Source organism: Tasmannia lanceolata, unplaced genomic scaffold (assembly GCF_043159265.1).
Source record: "Tasmannia lanceolata isolate RefF3 unplaced genomic scaffold, GAP_Taslan_0.1 ptg000003l, whole genome shotgun sequence".
In the NCBI taxonomy this organism is placed as follows: domain Eukaryota; kingdom Viridiplantae; phylum Streptophyta; class Magnoliopsida; order Canellales; family Winteraceae; genus Tasmannia; species Tasmannia lanceolata.
Genome location: NW_027518680.1, coordinates 12,762,587 through 12,785,261, shown reverse-complemented (window position 1 = coordinate 12,785,261; position 22,675 = coordinate 12,762,587). Strand labels below are relative to the sequence as shown.

Sequence of the window (22,675 nt, the reverse complement as noted above, 5' to 3'; positions counted from 1 at the left end):
AAGCCATATATCATTCTTTCATTATTTGTTTATAAGATCTGTAGAAATCTGATCCGTCTATTTTATCCAACAGTCTTAAAAATCATATTTGAGCTTCTTACGATATGAATTTTACCAACATATTCTCATAGTTGGGCTCTCCATTGGTCACTCTCGGTCCCCATATCATTTTCCACTTTTTTTTTTAATTTCATCCATAGATTAGCGAGTCCCCATTGGCCGTCTCTAGTCTATAGCCCACAAAGAGTACCCGTCTCTAATTCTTTTAGCCCACAAGATTATACTGGAGGAATCACTTTCCACTTTCGATTCACCTCCCATCTGTCTTATGAAATTGTTCACGGAGGCTCAGATCTATGCACTTCATCAATCACCAAGTAGGCTTTGGTCACTGATTTAGAAAAAAAGGATTTGCTAGGGACCATCGCAGAAGGAATTCTTCGGGCCGGCTTGCATGAGTGAGCAGACACATAGGCTCACTTTTCAACAGGTTGTCTTATTCACGAGGTGGCTGCCCTCTCATGCAACAGCTAGCCTGCAAGCGAAATGCCTCCTGTGATGGTCCCAAGCAAATCCAAAAATAGGTAATATTTAGACATGAGGAATGCTAGAATCACAGGCGCCCTTGCAAAAAAAGGGTAAAAAGGCAAAATACATTTACTCTCCTTCTTTTTTGACAGTATCCCCACTCCAATTTTTAGGGCAGTACTATTCCCTACGGATGATTGCCTACCGATGCATCCAAGCACCAATAAAGGTCAGCCGGGGGATTTGAAAGATTTTTTTTTTTTTTTTTGGTTTTTCCCTAACATTTTTCTTGTGGGCGCCCCAGATAAATGCAGCGGAGAATCACATGGTGCACCTGCGAAAGTAGACAAAGAAAGGGGAATTCATTCATTCATGTGCACGGAAGTCAGATAAGTAGATGTGGCCAGAGGAATTGCAAGGCTATTGTGCTCTGCTTCATTTTTGCATTAAAGCATCAATGCGACCTACTTAATGCCCGTGCATAGTAAAAGTCACCTCCATGGGTTCTTCAAGTCGCACGCTGCAATTAACAGTCACTCCTCCATTGAAACACGCTGCAATTAAGCTAATCCGCATTCTTATCTGAAACCCGCATTTTACCTTATAAAGACAATCAAAACTGCACCAACCAAGCACTCGATCACAGCATGCTGAGTCGACTAGGATTTGCTTTGGCGGTGTTTTGACCCGCACCAGCATATTGAAACACTGATCCGATGGTTTGGTAATCCAGCCTGTAATCTGGCGGTCCCCAATATCCTTTTTTTTTTTTTTTCAAATTCTTTCACAAAACATTAACCAAGTTCCTTCCATACCTTTGTCATTCAAAAATCTCTTCAGTTCCCAACGAATTACAGAAGCATAATGGCTATTACTATACAGATAAGCAAAATCCTAGAACAAAAGAAGAAAGAATACACAATGCATTTCACGTGTTGGGCGTGCCTACCTGCTTACAGATCGTCCTCGCACGAGGTCCGCCTAGCTCTTTCTCTCTCCCAGTATGCCGCTTTCAAAGCCTCATACGAAAGCTTTCCACTCAAACCCTCTGATGTCTCGTTCATGATAGGGCCACTGTATTGCTGTTGCTGCTGCTCTGGCCACATTCTACTGCTTCTGCTTCCGGCATCATAGCCGGGCGTTGAAATGTAATTGGAGTCCATGACAGTGTCGCCCTCTAATATCCGAAGAACCTTTTCACAAATAATGTAGAACAAAGTAAGAAATAAAGAAATAGAACTTGATTACACATTACACTTTTTAAGAAAATAATAGATTGTTTTGGATTCTCACTTGAGACATGCGAGGCCTTGAATGTGGATCGCGTCGAATGCACAAGGACGCTGCATGGAGCATGCAATAGACCTCATTTTCACAACAGCTATTTCCCAAGCATGGGTCCACCAGTTCCTCGATTGCATATTCTTCCAGTAAAGGGCGTGCCTGCACAGAGAAATAAGAGCGGTAAATGGTGATTTACCAAAGGGATAAGATGTAACTATATATGCCTTTTGTGATACGATGTATTTTGAATTGAATTTGAAGGCCATAACCAATACACTAATCCCTTCTGCTCTTTTACCCATTCAGTCAGGCATTGCTGCCCCTTGGGCCGGTTAATGTCCACAGCTTTTCTCCCCGTCACGAGCTCCACAAGTACCACTCCAAAGGAATACACATCAGCTTTTTCGGTAATTTGGCCGCTTTGAGCGTATTCTGGTGCCAAGTACCTGGTTAGGAGCAGAGAGTTTTGGTATCATTTGCTAGCAAAAGAATAAGAACAAACATATTGTTATTGTTCTAGATTTTTCTAGGTAAGTTTTAAGTTCAGGTTTACCCAAAGGTTCCTATAACTCGAGTATCCACACCCAGGTCTCCATCTGGTTGCCACCTTGCCAGGCCAAAATCTCCAACCTTTAGAAAACAAAAGTTAGGTCAGATGTCAAACTGTTTTTTTTAGCCTACTGTTAAGATTTCCTTTGAGAACTAACATTTATTGAAGCGGAAAGAAAAACAGCACAGAGAACAGATGAGGTGTCGCAAAGAATAAGGAGATGAAGAAGCAGCTACATATGATTAGTCCATTGGAAACATATCATTAAAAGGGCGGCCCAGTGCACAAGGCTCCTGCAATTGCGGGGTCTGGGGACGGCTAGATGTACCAGAATAAATCTCATTAATTACTCATGAGATTTATTCTGAAATATATCATTAATTACTAATAATGATATTATTAGTAATAATAAATCTCTATACGATATGTTATTACCAGAATAACTCTGGAAACAATGATCTATAACACGAGATTGCTAGTTCCTGAAAGCATTGGGTTGGGGAGCACCGGAGCACAACTTGAGACTCGGGGATATAAACTAAAGGACATGGAAGAAGCATAAGTTATGACCTGGACTTTCCCTATATCCCAAGCATGAATACGATGAAAGATTCGAAAAGTATGACATGTTCGAGATGTGTCGCTTTGATGAGTATTAATTGACAGGTTTGACATGAAACTTTGCAATTTGGACTAGGATTAGGGGTGCAACTCGGGCGGGCCCAACCCGAACCCGTCGGGTTCAACCCGAGAAAAATGCCGGGTTGGGTTGGGGTCCACTCGGGTCGGGTTCGGGTTCGGGTTGGAATTTATCAACCCGAGCAGTTCTCGGGTTGGGTTAGGGTTGAGGTGTCGGGCAACCCGAACCCGAAAGAGAACCCGAATTTTCATATAACATTTTTTAATATGTAATAAGTTTTTGGTGGTGAACTTTATATTTCTTTACAGTTCTAGATTCACAGTTGTGACTGGTGAGTAGTGAACTTTGCTTTCTTTTGAGATTATTTGGAAAACTATCAACTCTAGTAGTTTCTATTACTACAACTACTAATCTACTGCTAGAAAATTAATAGCTTCTCAGTTGTCTTTCCGTGGACTTATGCTTATTAATCTTGTCGACTATTTGTGATTTGTGAACTTTTGTTATTAAACTTCCTCTTTCCAATGAAACATTTATATTTGTTATACATGTTCAAAACAGGTTGGTGCATTTATATTTTCTACAGTATTTTGCCATTCTACAGATTGAATTTTTGCATTCTACCTTGAATAACCCGACCCGACCCGACCCGACCCGACCCGACCCGATTTGTGAAATTGGGTTGGGTTAGGGTTGGGTTAGGGTTGGGCAATGTCAAAATCGGGTTGGGTCGGGTTGACCCTTCTCGGGTTGGGAGTCGGGTTGGGTCGGGTTAGGGTTGGGCAGTTGATTATCCGGGTTGGGTTCGGGTTGGCATCAACCCGACCCAACCCGACCCGAGTTGCACCCCTAACTAGGATATGAGTAGGGGAAAATGGCTTGGGCTACTCCAGCTTAGTTATATGGTACTTCTGAGTTCTGCAGTTTCAGTTTCTTTTTGAACTCCCATAGGCATCTAATAATATCAAATATTTATCAGAAGATGAGTGAAAGGAAGTTGGCTTCCAAGGAGCCTTTCCAAAAAGAAAAAATTGACTTTCAAGATGAAATCATGTCAAAAAGACCGTGCAAATTCATGATAAGTATAAATCGACACAAAGTTTGGAGGAGGGCCATATGCCCATACCAGTGGTTCGAAATCATGGGTGATGAGAATATTGTTTGGCCTCATATCACGGTGGACAATGCAGCCCACTCTACATTCTTCATGAAGATATCGCAAACCTCGAGCTGCTCCTAATGCAATTTTTTGACGTGCAGACCATGCCAATGGATGATGATTGCGTCCTGAACATTTGCAAAGATTAAATTCAGAATACTTTCAGTGCTATAATGAAAAGCAGAAAGACCCTTAACTCTCTTAAATAACAAAATATAATTGGCATCTAGGAAATAGAAATACAATCAATCTTTCCAAATTGGGTTGCAGGACACGAAAACAATAACAGCATTGACTGGCTAAAGGACCTTAACTTTTAAGATATAACATAAAGGTCTGTGAAAACAGAAACAGCACTAACTTTTCTATAGAAATATGGCATGCTTATAATTTATAGGTCATGTTATGATGGTTAATACCACCACTTAGCAAACTGACTAAAGTCAGAATATATTAGAGAAACTCAAAACTCCATGTTAAAGAACCTAAATACGTCCTCATTTTTATTGATAAAAAAATTAAAGGGAAAATCCCACGACCGAGGAGCTCAATATAAATGAAACAGAGGGATACAGAGAGCTAGAAGAAAATACAAGCCCCTCAGGGAGGTAGGAAATAAAAAAACTCCAGAGAGGCCCTATCAACTCCATCTTTAGCAAGCCGATCAGCATCTAAATTTGCCGACCGTCTAACATGATGGAATGCTATTAAAGAGCCACCTAAATATGCCCTCATATTAAATGGTTTAGTTAGCACGAAGAATGGTGGGCAGTCCCATCATGAGGGCATTCGGGCCATTCTCATAATATTGGTGCATTTTTCATAAATGTGCTAAAATTGAGGCCACCTGACCTTCTATTGATGATTCAGGAACACCTAAATAAGTTTCAAATACAGACACAAGCCGTAGATTGTGAGGAAATTACCATAAAGATGAGAATCCAGAGATCCATTGCAGATATATTCATAAACCAGCAACCTTCTCCTGTCCTCGACACAGAACCCAATTAACATCACCACATTCCTGTGCTGTGCACAGCTTAGAACTTCCACCTCAGAACAAAACTCGAGATCCCCTTGAGAACTAGCCAGTTTGTGTTGCTTTACAGCAACTGCCTGGCCATCTGGTAAGACCCCTCTGTGAACAGATCCAAACCCACCTTCAGCCAAGAAATTTGCTTGCGAAAACCCACCAGTAGCAAGTTCCAGCTCAGCATAGCTAAACCACCTTGGGGGTTTTCCAAACACAGGTGCTTTGTGCTGACATATCGAACACAGTGGTGGAGGTCCAGGAGGCGCATTTCTAGATAGTGAAATTGCTTCTCTAACATTTCCACTTAAGTCCAGATCTGCTCTATAATTCAGCATGGAAATTCCAGCTTCACGGTCAAGTTTAGAGAATTTCTCTAGCAATGCTTTGGCAGTGGAATTCTGAGCTCTATCACTGTGTCTTTGTGAGCTTTCCTCAACGTGTTTTGAAGATGTGCGGCCAGCACTGATAATCTCTGCCATCCATGGTTGGAAGTCTAAGCTAGTCGAAGGAGGGCTCAAATTTCCACTATCTGTGTCAGAGCTAGTTGCATCCGAATTCCTGTTTTCCTTTGTTATTATAGACTCCTCTTTCTTCAGGTTTCCATTAATTTCAGAGATAAAAAATGGTGATGTTCCAGGATCTGAACTTGATACTGAGGAAGTCCCAGCCTCAGTTGCAGTGAATGGAGTCCCAAGCTCTGGACTGCTAGATGGAGTCACGACTGGGCCCCGAATGGAATTCAGAGGATCACCAACATCATTTGGAGGTTTTTCAGATGCTTCTTCTGACCCGGAAGGCAATGGACAGGCCGCTTCAGGCTCTGTTTTAGGTGATCCGACCAAATTCAAACGAAGAACTTTTGGTTGAGAACGCTTCATAACCACTATGTTGCATTGTAGCTCTTCCATACAGCGTTTCTCTTCATGCTTCAGCTGTCTGTATGGGGAAATTAAGGAATTATTGATCATCAACAGAGAGTAATTACCATTCAAAAAAAAAGTAAGAGTAAAAGCCCACAAAATGCATATGCTAGCGGAAATCAATTAAAAAAAAGAAACTGAGGAAATGAAATCCCACAGTTCAAAGTTGTTTAATAATCTCACTCCAGCAGACAAATAGTGGACTGCTTTCAAAACAAAAACACAGTTCTACTACTAATTATTACTTGTCCAAGACAACCCAGTTAGCTTGTGCTTTCTTAGATTCTGCAGCTACTGCTCCACACGGAGATCCAGAAATGATCTTTATCTTGATATTGATCTGTTGAAAAAAAAATTAAATGATAGTAAAAACACAGTAAGAAAGGGAAGCATGGAAGGCTCAAAAGTTAAGAATAATTAAGGTCTTAACCTTGTTTGGGTCATAAACATCATGAAGCTGAAGCATCATTTGAGAACAGGAATCTGTAATATCACCCTTCTGCTCGGAAATAGATCCTGAGTGAGACCTTCTGTGTCCACTAGCACAGTCTCCTGCAAATCTTGGAAAACCCCATTTTCTACCTGAAGAACATGAACAAATCACTCGGATCAGCAATTGGCACCATCTGAATTTAGACAGAGGAAGCATCCTGTAGGTTCACAAAATAGGAAGAATTTGGCATGTCTAGGCATAAACGTCATAAGTTATCTCCATTGTGGGAATTGGTTTAGACATTCTTGACGATATTGGTCAATTTCATAACAGTTCCCACCTCCAGACCCCCTGAAGAGATGGCAAAGATATAATAGCCAACACTATGTATCAAGTATCTTTGAGAAAATCAAGCCCAAAGGGGATTAAGAGAAAACAATGATGCAGAGATGTAACACGTTCTAACTTGTTCTTGGCCACAAACTGAAAACATAGCACCACGATCATTGGGGAATTCAAAATGAGTATTTTTCAACAAGAAAAAGTTTATGTGCTGTAAGATGACACGATAGGGGTCTAAAGTCTCTTATTGAATGAAATGAATAAAAAAAATAAAAAAAAAAAAGAAGAAGAAGAAGAAGAATTGATTAAGTGGTATACCAATAACAAGGTTCAATTGAAGGTAAAACAGTTTAGCACCTAACCTAGTAACGCCTAATCTATCGAGCTAATCAAGCAGGCAAATGAAGAACTCTATCAACAAACAAAGCAATTTTGTTTTTATTTTTCCAAAAGAAGGTGAGAAAGGATGCATCAAGAAGAAAAACATCTAAGTCCTTGATCAAAACAAAAACAAGCGAAGACGTCAACACACAAATGCATCAAGATTTTCATGAAAAGAAACAGCAAATATAATTTCATTTCTTCATTTGATAATCACCCTAGCAGTAAGATATCAAGGGCTTAAACATTAATAAGCATGTACCAAAAGGAGGTGCAAGCATAAAACATAAAAAGGAAGAAAATGATACCAGAACTATGGGCTGGGACTACCACCAGCAAAGTTATACAATCTCCCGGTTGAACAACATGAGTCAAAGCCCAAATCAGAGCAGTCCTAGGAATTTCCTTGGAAGCCTTAACAGCAACGACAACCTTCTCGGCAACATCCGAGCCCTTATCCTGCTTCCCACGCTTCTGGTGCAGATTGGTACTCATCACACCTATGAATAATTCTAATCAAAGTCTTCTTTACCAGAACCACCCTCTTAAACCCATCTCACAGAAACCCATTTTGAAGAAAAGAAACAAAGAAGCAGAAGACAGAGAAGAACCAAAAACAACAAAGCTGTCTATCACTATCCTAATCCGACCAAGCTAGATGGAGTGTTTGCCCCAAGACGTTTTGGGTCCAAACTACGTCTATACTACTGTACCAATCATGGATGAAAAGACACTTTTTACCCCTTCAAATGAAATCCTCTAAGAAAAGAAAGAGGGCATCCTTCAAAGATACCTTTCAACCGAGCTGTAGTCCTTAGCTTTATCTTCCTTTCTTTTCTCCCACTCAGAAACCAAATATGTCAATAGTCAAGGCTCTCTAAATCACTGCCCAAACCCTAAAGAAGTAAACCTTTTCTTACTTTTGAAAGATTCTAGGGCTATAAAACAAGCAATTACAGAGAAATTACTGTTTAATCGAGTCGATTAAGAAGCTTTAAAAGAGAAGCATCAAAACACAGTTCATGTGAATGTACTATGGTCCCGTGCCGGAAAACGACACACTGCTAAAGCAGATCTCAAAATCGCCCACAGTGTAACCTTCCGAACATTCAAATCAACGAGGTCAAACCTTTCACCTTTGAAAATACACAGTTTCAAGCTAGGTAAATGAACAGGTTTCAGATCGATAAGAAAATCTTCAACCTAATAATCGCAAAACCTAAGAACTCATAGAAACGAGAAAACTCAATACCTAGATTTCTACAACAATGAAACTAAAGCCTTCAAATCAAAAGCATCAGATGATTAATTTCGCACTTTTCGCAACAAATTCCGGATCAAAAGATCTAAAATCGCAATGAGGAAAATGAAACGCGCTCCAAAAAAAGAAATTAGGGCAATCTACGAAGCTTAAACATGATTAACGACAAAATCTACAGATCAAAGAATCAAAGAGCGAGAATCTCCGTACAGATCAAACAAGGAAAGCTACTAAAAGAGAGCAAACCCTATTTTAGGGAAATCGCTTCCCAAAACCCTAAAATCGAATCTGAAACCTTCCAAATGCAGAAACTAGTAGCTTCTAATGAAGGAAACGAGATCGGATGGTTCCAAACGAAGTTCCTCGTCGTTTTCCGTTGAAAACCCTAAGAAGTTTGAATTTTAAGCGCTAGAGAAGAAGAAAACACGAGATTTGTTCGAAACGAGTCCAAAAACATCAAAATCCAGCTCTAATCCAGACAATCTTTTATCGATACCTTTCGCTCCTTTCACATCAAAGATCAAACAAAGGCAAGAAAAAGCCAATAGAGAGAGAGAGAGGGTTAGGGTTAGGGTTAGGGTTTCTAGATTTTGATGGATGGAACAAAAAGGGGGGGAAATCTCTTTGCTCGCTCACAATCTCTCACACTGCAGAAACTAAACTCCACACTCCACTTCTTGCAGATTTTACTGTTGAGATCGTTCGAAAGATGATAGTGGGAGAATACCCCTGCTTTTGATTAAATTTTCGAAAGTGACCTTCCCAGTTACAAGTGGATGAAAATGGTGAAAGTGGCTCCCACTCCATTTGATCCTTTGATCGAAGGCAATAAATGTGTCGCTATGAGTGACATAAATGTGTAGCTAGCTATGAGTTTTTGGCATTATCAGTTGGGAAGTAATATCCCCTTTTTTAACTTGGGACAGTCTAGTGACCATTCTTTGAGACAAAAGGAGGCTGTCCGAAGTCAAAAAAGGGGCACTATATTACTTACCTATCTTTGCTAACATTGGTACTACCATGGTTTGAAATTTCGGCCGTTCTCCGTGGAGACCGAATCCAAAATTTGCAGCTGAAATTTCAGAATTTCGAGAATTTCCTCCGAAATTTTGAGAAAATGTATTTTTTTTTAAAACGAAATTTACAAAATTTCGGAATTAATTAAATAATCTTTTTTAATTATTAAGAGATTTCGGCCTGAAATTTCCAATTTCGGTGGGGTCCAAAATCGGTACTGGAACCGAAATTTAAAACCTTGGGTACTACTGTGTTTAAATAGCCGCACAAGCTCAGCTTGTCTTTTCTTTTTTAATTGGTTTTGAGAGCTATTTGGGAGTTGTAATCAAGGTTTTAAATTTCGGTTTTGTCACAAATTTAGACCTTGGCCGAAATCCCAAAAATTCAGCCGAATACCGGTAAAAAGATCAAAAATCTTTTTTCTTTGGACCAAAATTTTGGTAATTTCAGATGAAATTCGGTAAAATAATAAAAAAGTAATATTTAATTGAACTTTTGACTGAAATTTCTGAAATTTGGTAAATTTTGGGAATTTTGGTTTTGGTATTGACCGAAATCCGAAATTTTGATCCGAAATTTAAAACCATGGTTGTCATAAGTAATAACCTTCGATAGCTTTTTTTAAAAGAAAAGACAGGCTGAGTTTGTGCAAATAATAAAACACATGGTATTGCAAACATCTGTAGCCTATCATCCCTCTTATTCAGATCATAATTTCCGTAACTTCTGTGTATTTATCATAAACCCAAGGTCCCAAAGGAACCAAACACGTCAACGGTAAAGGACAAGTACCGTAAATAAATGCCAAACAAGGGCTTCTTATGGGGACCCTTCTGCCTCCGAACCGTATTTTGAATGAAATTATAAAATCGCGAGGTTAACCACATGGTAGAGTTAAATCTCAACCGGAGTTAACTTGTGGGACCCATCTGCCGTTATATCTCTCCGTTAAATCCCCGTTCAGCACGTAAAACCCAGACGAATCAGAGGCCACCACAAACTTTTCCGTCAGCATCTAACGGCGAGGTCACGTGAAATAAAACCGGTTTTCCTGCCTCGGAGACGGCCACTAGACGGCGACGTTACGTGGCTGACGTCATTAGTTTTGGCGCACGTGCCCAGAGTTCGAACCTCCCAAACTATTTTTATATGAATTTCGAGAATTCATTTCTGTCTTTCTTCTATCTCTTCATTATTTTATTAGATTTTTATTTATTTCCCGAGGCACGTAAGACTGATTAATTAATATTAATCAATTGTCCTATTCAGTTTAATTAATTGTTAATGAGAAGGTGTGGGCATAACACGTCCGAAAGGGTGTTTTGTTTTTATTCAGAAAAAAAATAGGAATATGAAATGTTTTAGCTTAGAAAGATTAATCAACATAAACTCGAATAAGACAAAAAAAAATAGTGTTAAATAGATCACATGAAAACTGGGGTTTATTTTATCCGGATAGACCTTCTATCCTCTCTAGATCTGTACTTCTTTGTTCTTGGATAAATATCTATGAGGACAAAATTTGTGAACTAGGGACAAGATAATTTCAAATTATCAGGATAGCCAATCTCAATTCTCAAGAACAACTTATTTAAAGATTAGTAAACACCCCCAATAGAATAATTTTAAGGGGATATATTATATTGCCGCCACTCCTATTGATACTTTCCACCCTATCAATTATTTTTCATTGGGTCCTTTTATACCAGTGATAACATTTCAACTGAAAAGAGAGCAGGAAAGTAATGAAATAAATAAGTGGGTGCCAGAGGCTCATGACCAATTCATTACAAGGAAAAGATAGAAAGTGTTGTTCTCTTAGGCTCTGTTCACTTCTTTTTTTTGGGTAGGTAAACTGGGGTTAGGCAGGCTCTGTTCACTGGGCGTCTCAAGAAATGAAAGGAAATGAAAATAACCCGAATTTTCTCGGGAATACACATATTCCGTTGTTCGCTTGCTTTCCCGGGAAAGCGGATATAACAACATGGAAAATGAAAATTACATGAAAAAATTACGTGGAAAACGAACTTTTCTCGCATGATCGTAACTTCTTTTCTTGCAAAATAGATAGGAAATCTCAGTAGCTAAAGTCTCGGGAAAATTTATTGGGCTTCCCTTCCTCGCAACTCCTCTTCTCGCAACGAAACCCTCGACGAAACCATCACCATCTCCGATGAGCTCTCCCCTCCAGCGAAGGAAAAAGAGGTTAGATCTCGTCCCCCTCTCTCTCATTTACTCCTTTTTTTCCTGTTGTTCTTCAAATACGGCATTCCTTCAAGTTAATATTTTAAAAGGGTTATTTAATGTGGGAGTTACAATCATCATTATGTATGTTTGATGTTAGCCCAAGGGTTCAACAAGTACTCCTATTGATATGTTTTGATGATTAACAAATTCAATTTCTTATAAAATGATTTTATGTACTAATGATCTTCCATGTCTAAGTGAATGTGTTCAAAGCATTAGTACCTTTAAGATTTCACAATCAATGATCAATTCATTTAAGCTCAACGTGAAATCAAATATATAAAAAAGGCATCAACAACACAGTGGCAAATCATAGCATCATCAAGGCAAGACAAGGTCATTCAAAGGCAAGATTGAATTCAAGCCCAAAAGACGGAAATCAACTCAAAGGCCAAAGTTATGCTCAAGCATCAATGGAGTTGATAAAAGACAAGTCAAAGCTTCTTCAAAGTGCCAACAAGATTGGAGATCAAGTTATAATTAGATTGTATATGGTCAATCATGAATTGTAGGGCTGCAACTTGGGTCGAGTTTTACCCGACCCGCATCGACCCGACACGACCCGAAAATAGCTTGGGTTGGGTTCATGTTTCTAGGGTTTCGGGTCGAGCCGGGTCTATGATCCAAAAGCCCGATTGAATCTCGGGTCGAGCAGGGTTTGAAGGGGCCCGACCCGACCCGAGTTACTTAAGTTATAGAATGTATTTTTTTTTCTAAAACTTTGTTACTTTAAAAGTGAAAACTTAAAAGTAAAACTCATGCACGCACACAATCACAGGGACTCTTTCCATCTTATGTTTGTTTCCCCCTATAGCTCTAGGGTTTCAAGTTTCAACTAAATAGTTAATGCACTAAATAGTTTGTTGTTTATCTCATATGAGTATAATCATTTTCATTTGGTAATGCATCAATTTATTCTCTTTGGACAAGTTATTAGTTAATGCACTAAAGAGTTTGCCATGCTTGAGTTTTTCTACTTTTATCAGTTGAGTTGCCTTGCGAAACAAGAGTTTTCCTTAAAAAACTACATCAACGTAAAAAAACCCGACCTGACCTGACCCGAGATTTATCATGGATAGGGCCGGGTTTGAGAATCGTGGGTTTTCTGGAAAAAACCCGACCCGACCCGAGATATTTTTCGGGTAGGGTTGGGTTCTTGAAAACCCGACCCGCCCAACCCGTGTTGCAGCCCTAATGAATTGTCTAGGTTAAAGGCACAAAAGAGAGTTAAAACCAACCTATAATGAACTTAATTAGATAAGTGAATGATCATGGTGGTGTCCCTACTATTTTGGTTTTTTTCATTTTTGTGGGGTTTTTTCGGATTTTTTTTCCAGGATTTATAAGCTTTTAGGGTTCTTAAGGTTCAGATATGTAAGCTTTGAGGGTTTCTGTGCTTTTTACTTTCGATCAAACTTCTGATTCATGGTTAAATATGCCTTTTCTTTGTTTTTTTACTGTTTAGGGTTAGGTTGTTAGTGTTTTCTGAAATATCAATGGGTTTAGGGTTTCGTTTTGTTTTGTTAGGGTTTTTTTCCCGATTTAGGTTCCGGATCTAATTTATTTCCGCTTTTAGGGTTCGGATTTGGGTTTTTTTTTCCTGTCAAGGCTTTCAATTTTAACGGATTTTATTCAATTTAGGGCTGAGATCTGAGTTTTTTTTTTTTTTGGGAAATAGGACTCGGATCTGAGTGTTCATATTTTTTTACTGTTTTTTTTTAAGGTTAGTGTTCTTTTCAAGGTTAGTGTTCATATTTTTTTGAAGGTTTTTTTTTTAATCTATAGATTTTTTTGTTGGGGTACTGATTTCATACCTAATATTGCAATGGCTTGTTTTGGGTGCCACACAAGATCTGATTTCTATGTGTTTATTGTTTTTCTACTTCAGTTTATGTATTTGATTTACTAGTTGAATGTAAGGTGTTACTTGATAAATATTTCACCTTGAACTCGATTTCAAAAATGTTTGCTCTCTTTACACTAACTTCCGTTGGCTGGGGATGTATTCTTTGGGGGTGGATTTGGGGTGGTGTTGCTCCCCTGTATCTGTTGTGTAGTGTTTGTGAGGTGTACCATCATGCCTCGAATGTGTAGTGTTTGTGAAAAGTTTATGAAAGTAGCATTTTAGACCTTTTTTTTACTTGTTTATGAGGTATGTTGACTCACATATATGGTTTTATATGAAGACTGGGCCCACTGAGCCTTATCTAAATTGTGTTGGGCTATTTAATATGGTTTGTTATAAATCTGTTTAGTTTCTCTAGGTTTCCAGGTATGTGAACTATTTACCAATTTCCTGCATACTTTCCCTCAGTTTCTGAGCAACTGAACAGCCACAGGATAGGCTTCCTGTCACAATTTGTTTTCCTTTCTTTTCCATTTTGCCACCTCAGATTCCTTTCCTCTCTTTCTTTTCCTGTAGCGAGAAAACAAGTGAACGGACCCTTAGGCCCTGGTTGGGTTGCAGGAATTTTTGGGAAAAGGTTGGAAAGGGAATTTGTTTTACAAAGTTTCTTACTTTTAAATTGTATGGTTAATTACAAATGAAAAGATAGTAACTCGAACCCGTTTTATTTATAGTGGCTTTTGTTTTATAATGATATCCCTCTAAATAAGTCATAACTACATCAATTAGATATAAATCGTGTAGACAAAAAAATCCTAGGAAAAATTTTCTATAAGAGAACTGTCCTTTTGGATTACACGAACTTTTTGGAAAAGTTGGGAAAGAAAAATTATTTGTAGAATTTCCTACTTTTGTACAATGGAAAAAGATAACTTGAATGAACACTATTCAAATTATGATTGTCAACCTATCTATAATGTAAGTTAGACATACTGACCGTGCGTGGGAACCTCCTAAATTTATTAGTGTCAATATCAATCTATAAAGCGACTGTATAAGTAATTTGAAGCTTTCTATATGACCAGTATCTAATGAAGATTAATTTATATTTTACTAGGGCACAAGGCCGTTTGGATACGCGGAGTTTAGAATCCAGGTTTTTAGTTTGAAAACAGTGTAAAAGATGGTTCATGATCAAGTTGTTGCATGATGTCTTGGCAGCATTTCTTGGATTTTAAGTAAGAAAACTAGGTTTTAGAAACCTCTACCCTATCCTGAGATTTATAAAACCTGGTTTTCTTACTTAAAATCCAAGAAACACTGTCAGGACAACATACAACAGCTTGATCATGAACCCTCTTACACTGTTTTCAAACTAAAAACTTGGATTCTAAAATCTGTCCAAACGGCCCCTTATCTAAGGGCCTCATTGAATAACTCTAAAAATTATTTGCATAATAATCTTAGGGTGATGATTTTTTAGCCCCCCTATATGATTATGCGCCTCCCTTTCAACGTGAATTGTGGGGGGACGCATAATCCGACGAGGGGGGAAATCATCTCTCCAATCTTATATGCAAATGATTTTGAATTAAATATAATTATTTATAAACAGTTGGAGGGAGATACAAATTATTGGCTTTCAAAGATGCCTTAATGTCCCATTTAGAAACAATGATAGAATAAAAATATTTGCAATAAGGGCCACATTTGAGGCCGTTGGCTTCTCAAAATAAACAAAGTGTGCAAATTATCTCTTGTCTTTACAATAGGACCATATTTGGTGCAAATAAAGTTATGCAGCTATTTTAAGAAAATACAAACACAATAGCGTGAAAATGGTAGAAAATGAGGTGGAAATGCAGCTGATGATATCTCCACACCCTTTCTTGTCATTTCTGCCATTTTGTTTGCTTTTCCTGTGCTGAGAAATATGGCGGGCGAAAACTAATTCGATCAGCTAAGATGCCTACATCCACAGGTGAGATCACGATCTTTCATTTTGAGAAATCAAAATCACACGATTACAAAACAAAGAGATTGACCAAAAGCCCACAAATTGTAACCCTTTTCTTTGTCTTCTTCAACCAATGATGTACATAAAAACACACACAGAGAGAGAGAGAGAGAGAGAGAGAGAATCGCGAACTATTTCTCATCACAAGAGAAACTCATATTGACTTTTCCTTAGTTTTAATCGAAAGAGTTATTACATTATAAAAAATTAAATCCAACAGCTTAAGCTTTTGGAGTCATTGGTTGTTTCACATGGTATCAAAGCAAAGGTCCTAGGCTCAAAACTCCTTGATATTAAAAATCCACATGTAGGCCAACCTTAAAAACAAGGGCCACACTTGAGGGTGAGTGTTAAAGTATCAATAACGCCATCTCCAACGGCTTAAGCTTTTAGAATAATTGGTAATTGGTCATTTCGCAATAGATATCAAAGAGTCATTCAAATTAAAGGCAAGAGTCATGAAGTACTTCTAAATTACACAACTAGTCCCTTTTTCTTTTATGTCCTCCTTTATTTTTAACTCGGAATTTGAATTTGCTTTAATCATTTTAGCTTTTAAGTGACATCTCTTGTCCTACATTGGAAGAATGAGAGGAGAAGAGAGCGGTATATATATTGGAGTTGGATTTCTAAGGGCTGTAGATTCTTAGAGAGAAAATTATGGAGTTTATGAGAAAATCTTTGCCACGAACGCATGTGCCAAACAGAGTCGTGCCAGGTCAGGTTGTGGACGTGGTGTGTGTGTGTGTGTGTGTGTGTGTGTGTGTGTGTGTGTGTGTTAAATTTTCTTTTTTATTTTTTCCCTTTCTAAACCTAAGTTTTTCACGGTTAACTATTGATAATTTATCGTTGTCGTATTTTCACGGTTTTCTTGTGTTTACTCCTCCTAGTTTTTTTCCACCGTAATGGATATCGATAAAGTGTGCTTTAACTTACCGTCGTAAATCCTCTGTTTTCAGCAAAAAACGTAACTCGGTAAGGGGTCTTTTATTTTATCATCATAAATCTTTGTTTTATGTGGAAAAGAGACAGCTTTCGTTTCGATTTTAATAGTCACGTAAATGTGGATTCTTCTCTATTTCCTGCAGAAGCATTCTAAAATATTTCCTAATCATGTCCTTTAATTAAGGTGTTTGTTAGACTTAAACGGACGATATTGGATATGAAAACAGCATTCGAACGGACAATGGATTTTCTTCTTATATTTTTGGTTCTTACTGAGATTTTAAGGTTCTCTCTCTCTCTCTCTAATCAAGCGTGTTCGCTACCCTAGCGTGAGGGAACATTGCTGGAGCGAAGTTGTTGTATCATGGAGACATACACCGGAGTTCCAATATGGTACCACGATTCGTCATCTGTGGTGGTGATACTTGTCTCAAGGATAACGAATTCAAATTTGTGGCTCGACTCATCGGTAAGTAGATCACTCTTTACCATTCTATTCTTGCTTCTATTGGTCTATTATTGTAATTTCAACAGATTCATTGGTATAATCCGAAATCACACATTCTCTAGTGTAAAAACTCTAAGAAGAGAACTCACTTTCTTTTCTCTCATGCACTATTCTCACCACACCCATTTTATAAGGTATTCAATTTCTTATAAAACTAGGTCTCTCTCTTCTAGTCAAACTAGGAAACACCGAGGATAACTAACCTTCTGCCACCTTCTTTCTCTCTCCTATCCAACTAATAAACCTAAAGTCAAAGAGGTTGGAGAGGATGCTCGGATAACTAACCTTCTCCGCCCTTCTTTCTCTCTCGTATCCAACTAATAAACCTAAAATCAAAGAGGTTGGAGAGGATATTGAAACCATAACTCAGTCCAGAGATTTTAATATCCATTTCTTTTCCCTTTTCTTCTTTCCTGGCCCATGAATTTGTGATAGTCGAGTCCAAAATCCAGCATTTTCTCCAATGCCTCCCCGTCCCTTCACTTATCCTCTACACCCATAGTTGTCACTCTTACAAATCGCACAAGTCAACCCCCGAGTTGACGAGTCGAGTCACTGGGCTTTAGAGGTGAGTCGCATGAGTGACTCGCCTCTATTAAAGATTCATTAATTTGAGTGATCTGGTGGACTTGAACGAGTCGATGTGAGTTGACTCAAAAAAAAGAAGAAGACTATAATGAGTTGAGTTGAGTCGCTGTGTTTGGGCTTTCTTGTTTTGATGGTTGAAAGCTTAGAAGTTGAAACTTAGAACTTAATTATTTTTGTGCATGCATGTTACAAGCATATAGTTATTTATATTTTTGGCTTAGTGCTTTATTTATGAGCTATTGGGTTATATTTTTTATATGCTTCATCTTTTGATATATAATTAAATTTTTTCAACTAAATTTCTGCTCTTGTAAAAAATTCTTATGAGTCACGAGTTAAGTCGAGTCACGAGTCATAAAATTATGAAATCGAATCACGAGTTGAGTCACGGGTTGACAACTATGTCTACACCCTTCCCTTCCCTTCCCTTCACTGATCCATAAACCGACAATATCTGGAATCTAGAGATAGCTATCCGTGTACCAAACAGTCACAAAGGATCCCTATGTTTTGAAATTTCAGAGATGAGATGCTAGGAAGACAGACCTGTGGTTGAGATTTTCCGAACAGCCCTCCTTGTGCCATGTGTTACTAGTAATTAAACATGATTTCATGACCGGAATATCTGGTCTTTTATTGAAATAGCAAACATAGACCTACTGAACACACCGAGGCAGTTGGCTCTTCGGCTTAAAGTCACGGGAATGCTCCCTGTTGACGAGTGTTCGAATCCCGCCTCCGACTTACCTGATACACGTGGTGTGTGTGTCGTTGCGTGTGTCCGTAGGGACTAGTCCTACTCCCGAAGGGGGTGGGGACATCCTACTTCATAAAAAAAAAAAACATATACCTACTGTAGTAGTACACGTGACAATATTAAAATAGATTTTGGGATTAGCCTGACACAAACTTGTCTTCTTATTACTGTTTGCCCTTTAAAATCTTAGTCCGAGCATTTTGAACTTGACAACATGTGAAACTGCTGCCTGGGATCCACCTCCCTTGGAGCCTAGCTAAAGTTAAAACTTACTTTTGTTTAAGGATTTGAATTCTAGATAATGGGGAGGGACTAAAGAGTGTAAGAGCATGGGAAACTGCAATGCCTATTTTCTTATGGTTTCTTTTTTAGGTTAGAATCTCCATTGTCAATACTATATATCTTTCCTAACTTTCATGTTGATTTCTGTGTAAGAAATGGAAAGGCAAAGGAAGATTAAAATCGAAAAAGAAAAGTGGCCTCCCAGGTACGGATTGGATTCTCATTCTCAAGGAACCCTCTCTAACCAGTGTGGCCGACTCCTTTCCCACCTACTGAATATATGTTTTGATAATGGAACTCCTCTCTTTATCTTGTAGGACACCGTAAGGACCGGGAACGTAGGGCTACACTCCCTACATGTGGGGTGCCACTTGGGACGGGCTTAACTGAATTTTGGCTTGGGTTGGGTTAGCATTTCCTCGAATTGGATTGGGTTAGGATTGGAAAAAGCCAACCTGATTTAATTTCGGGTTTGGTTAGTGTTGATGTCTTGAGCAACCCAACTCGACCCCGTCGCCTAATTTTATCATGATTTTCAAAATCTTAGGGTTATGCTTCTATTTGTATTTCTTTTTATTTTTGCTTTGGGCGAACAGGAGCCGATTTGGGAAAAACAAGTTAGGCAGGTTGGGCTAGGGTTGAGAGATTTACAAGCGGATTGGATTAGGGTTGACCCTCCTCGACCTGATACTTGGCTTAGCTAGGTCGGGTTAGGTTTGAGGGCATGCAACCTCGAGTTGGGCCAGGGTTGGCCTTAATCTGACCCAACTGGACCCGAGTTGCACCCCTACCTACCTGTCCCCTGCACCCTATATTTGGCGAGACAAAGCACATGCAGCTTCATCTTTGTCTTAGGGAAATGTTTGGCCACCATAAAAAAAAATTATTGGTTTGCCTGGGCATGAGATAGAGAGAGCTACTTTTGTCGCAGAGACTCGAGAGGGCAAGAGTAAGCTTGTTTTGTAGGAGAGAATTGAGACGAGGTGAGGGGGGGCTGGAAAACACAGGGGACATACATGTAATTTAGACCACCCATCCAATGCCCCTTTTCATTGAGATGGAATAGCTCAAAATCAACTATATTGTTTTCCATGGAAAATAATATTTCCAGTCTTTGGTTAAACAAATCGTTCATGTATTTTTTTTTTCAATATTGAAAATTTTCCCAGTTTACAATGTAAATTGAAACCTGCTAGTTTACACCCATTTTTTAGCATGATCGGTCATGAAAGACCGAATGGTCAAGTGGTGACTCGTTTGAACTAAGTCTGCAGAGTTTGTGCTAGGTTGGCATTCGGTGAAATGTGAGGAAACATGCAAGCATTGGAACCTAGTTATTATTCGGGTTGACTAGGTCAAAGAAGTGGCACTGCAGTATCCGGCCAATCAAGGGAAGGTGGATAATAACCACCTAGCAGAATGGGGGACGTACAAATAAGGGAGCTTGAAATGGGCAGTTACTAAAAAGTTCCCTCTAAGAGAACGTGAGGTAATGAGTAGTAGTTGCCCAAACAAAGTTATATAAAGAGACGCCTGTCTCCAAGGAAGAGGTCCATGAACCAAATCCAAAAATGTTTTAGCATTAAAACATTTTATCTTTACTTTTCAGCAAAGTACCTTTTACTTTCCTGTAGTTGTAGCTTTTATTCGGATTAAGGAAGCAATGAATTCATCTTCCCAAGTGAGTCTTTCTCTTTAGTATAACTATCTCTCACACTGACGTTTGTTTGTGTCGTTTAGTTTAAGTTGAACGGTCTGTCAACCCTAAGAGTCGTTTGCAATCTGCGTGCATCGAAGATGTCGTTTGTGTTCTACAAGTAATGACATTTTTTGACCAATCACGAGTCATTTGTGTCGACGTGTCATTCACATTCTGTGTGTGTCGACATCCCCTCATTTGGTTTTACATTGTACTGTTACAAGTTCTTTCCATCTGTGTAAAGGTAGAGGATCCCAAGAAGAAGTGTCATTCCCCTCTTCTTCTCAATTGGCTGGAATGCAATCCCAGGACATAGAAACCTTTTGGTCTTCGACCTCTTGAATTGAGTTTCCGATTTCTTGCCACTTTGGGGCTGGTATGCTCACGCAGCATCACACACACTCACCAGACATACGGTGCACCGACCGCGCCACATACGGTCCACCCATATCAATCTGTTTTATTTTAAAAAAAATAAGTAACCATTTTATATCATTGCAAAGTAAATACATAACAATTTGTTTTATTTGATTTGCTTTTACTTCCTTTACACATAGGATAACCTAATAAGGGTGGCATACCCTATGTTTAAGGGTGTCCCACCCTCCAGATTTAATCCCTTCAGGAGATATTTTGGTCCGAAGAGATGCATATCTTTTTAATGATGAAAGTGTGTCTCATTCAACATGTTTTGTTCTTTTCCTCATTGTAATAGCGTTTTCTTAGATGGAAACAAAACGTGAGATTAGTAAGCGGTTTCTACGGCATTTATTGAGCAACAAGTAACACTACGCTCCAAATGTTGTCTGACTCAGTTGCATTGATTGTATGGTTAGAGGCTTCCTTGATCAGAAGAAGATTCAAAATTTGAATATATCTGAGTATCCCAGAATGCTGAACTATATGGTATCTCACCTCAACGGATCTATTTGGGATCGGATCTACCTATATCTTGCCCACAGTTCGTTCAAATCTTAGTCAGATCCTTTTTGGTGTGCTTTTCGAATCTACTTTAAGAGTCTGGGTAACGATCCATTTTGAATCAGACCGTCCATCAGAGTATCCTAGGTCCTTCATATGCTGTACATAGTTATGACTTAAGACTTAGTGTTGAGGGGAGCGAAGAGAGAAGAAAATCGAGAGTGGAAATTTAATCGAAACGAAAAGCGGGAAAATGAAATGTTGTTTGTCATTTTGAGTAGGGTTTAAATTTTAATATCTCTCACAAGGGATTTTGCTGGGCAAATTCACTGAGAGTCATTCGGTGGCTCACTTTTGCAGGAGATAAGAGTTAATTACCTCATATGAATGTAATGAATAAGACAGTCTGCCAAAGAGTGAGCTTGTGTTACTGTTTGAAATAAGACAAAATATGTAAAAATTGAACTTGTTGCTAAAAATAAGGAAACGTAAAACTCTACTCAAAATCGGATCGACCTTTTTCTCATTAATTATTAGCCACATCTCGTAACTGAAGACACTAGTTTCCTGGATTTTGTTTCCTGATTTTTAGTGACTTCCCCCTCATCTCCACTTGACTGGCCCATTTATCATAAAAAAAAAAAATTAGTAACATAGCTGACGTTGTCAGAATTGATGCCACGAAGGATTGTGCCCAGAGTTGGAACCTCGTAAAATCATTTTAAATGAGTTTTGGCAATTCATTTTTTTATCCTCATGTGTGAAATATTTTATTTGATTTTACTTATTTCCCGAGGTCTTGTAAGACTGATTAATTTACTCAATTCTCTATGTTTATTTAATTGCAGATTAGAAAGATTAATCAACATAAACTCCTATAAGACGACAAGAGATTCGCTAAACACTCAATTTCTCAGCATTTCCACCATTTTGTTTGTCTTTAATTAAAGATGCTTATATTTTCCAAGAAAAGACAGTGTGGTGAAAATTGTGCAAGAGGAAGTGGAAATGCAGCTAATGATATTTCCACACCTTTTCCTCAGCATTCTTGCCCTTTTGTTTGCTTCTCCTGAAAATGAGTAATTTTCAAAAAAAGATAATCCAATAGAGATGGAAATGTAGCTAATTTTAGGAAAAGACAAACACAATGGTGGAAATAATGGGTCCCACGGCGTATATGCATTGGGAACCATAATTAGAAATTAAAATCGGCCCGTTAATTTGCACCCCCCTAAAATTGAACTTTCAATAGCCCATCCATGGTGGGGTCGATCAAGGTATCTGGTCCCAATCACATCCTCAATGTAGGGTGAAGAG

At 38.6% G+C, this 22,675-nt stretch overlaps 1 protein-coding gene across 1 annotated transcript; it reads right to left on the bottom strand.

The window, feature by feature from the left end:
• Window positions 1–1,322: 1,322 nt before the first annotated feature.
• Window positions 1,323–9,204, bottom strand: LOC143851652 (inactive protein kinase SELMODRAFT_444075-like). Its single transcript, XM_077361130.1, has 9 exons — window positions 7,579–9,204; window positions 6,545–6,696; window positions 6,360–6,454; window positions 5,088–6,130; window positions 4,129–4,289; window positions 2,366–2,442; window positions 2,111–2,258; window positions 1,822–1,971; window positions 1,323–1,721 (listed from the first exon to the last, which is right to left on the bottom strand). Exons 1-9 carry the CDS (start codon window positions 7,763–7,765, stop codon window positions 1,482–1,484), a joined length of 2,253 nt encoding a protein of 750 aa, XP_077217245.1. The 5' UTR covers window positions 7,766–9,204; the 3' UTR covers window positions 1,323–1,481.
• Between the last annotated feature and the right edge of the window lie 13,471 nt (window positions 9,205–22,675).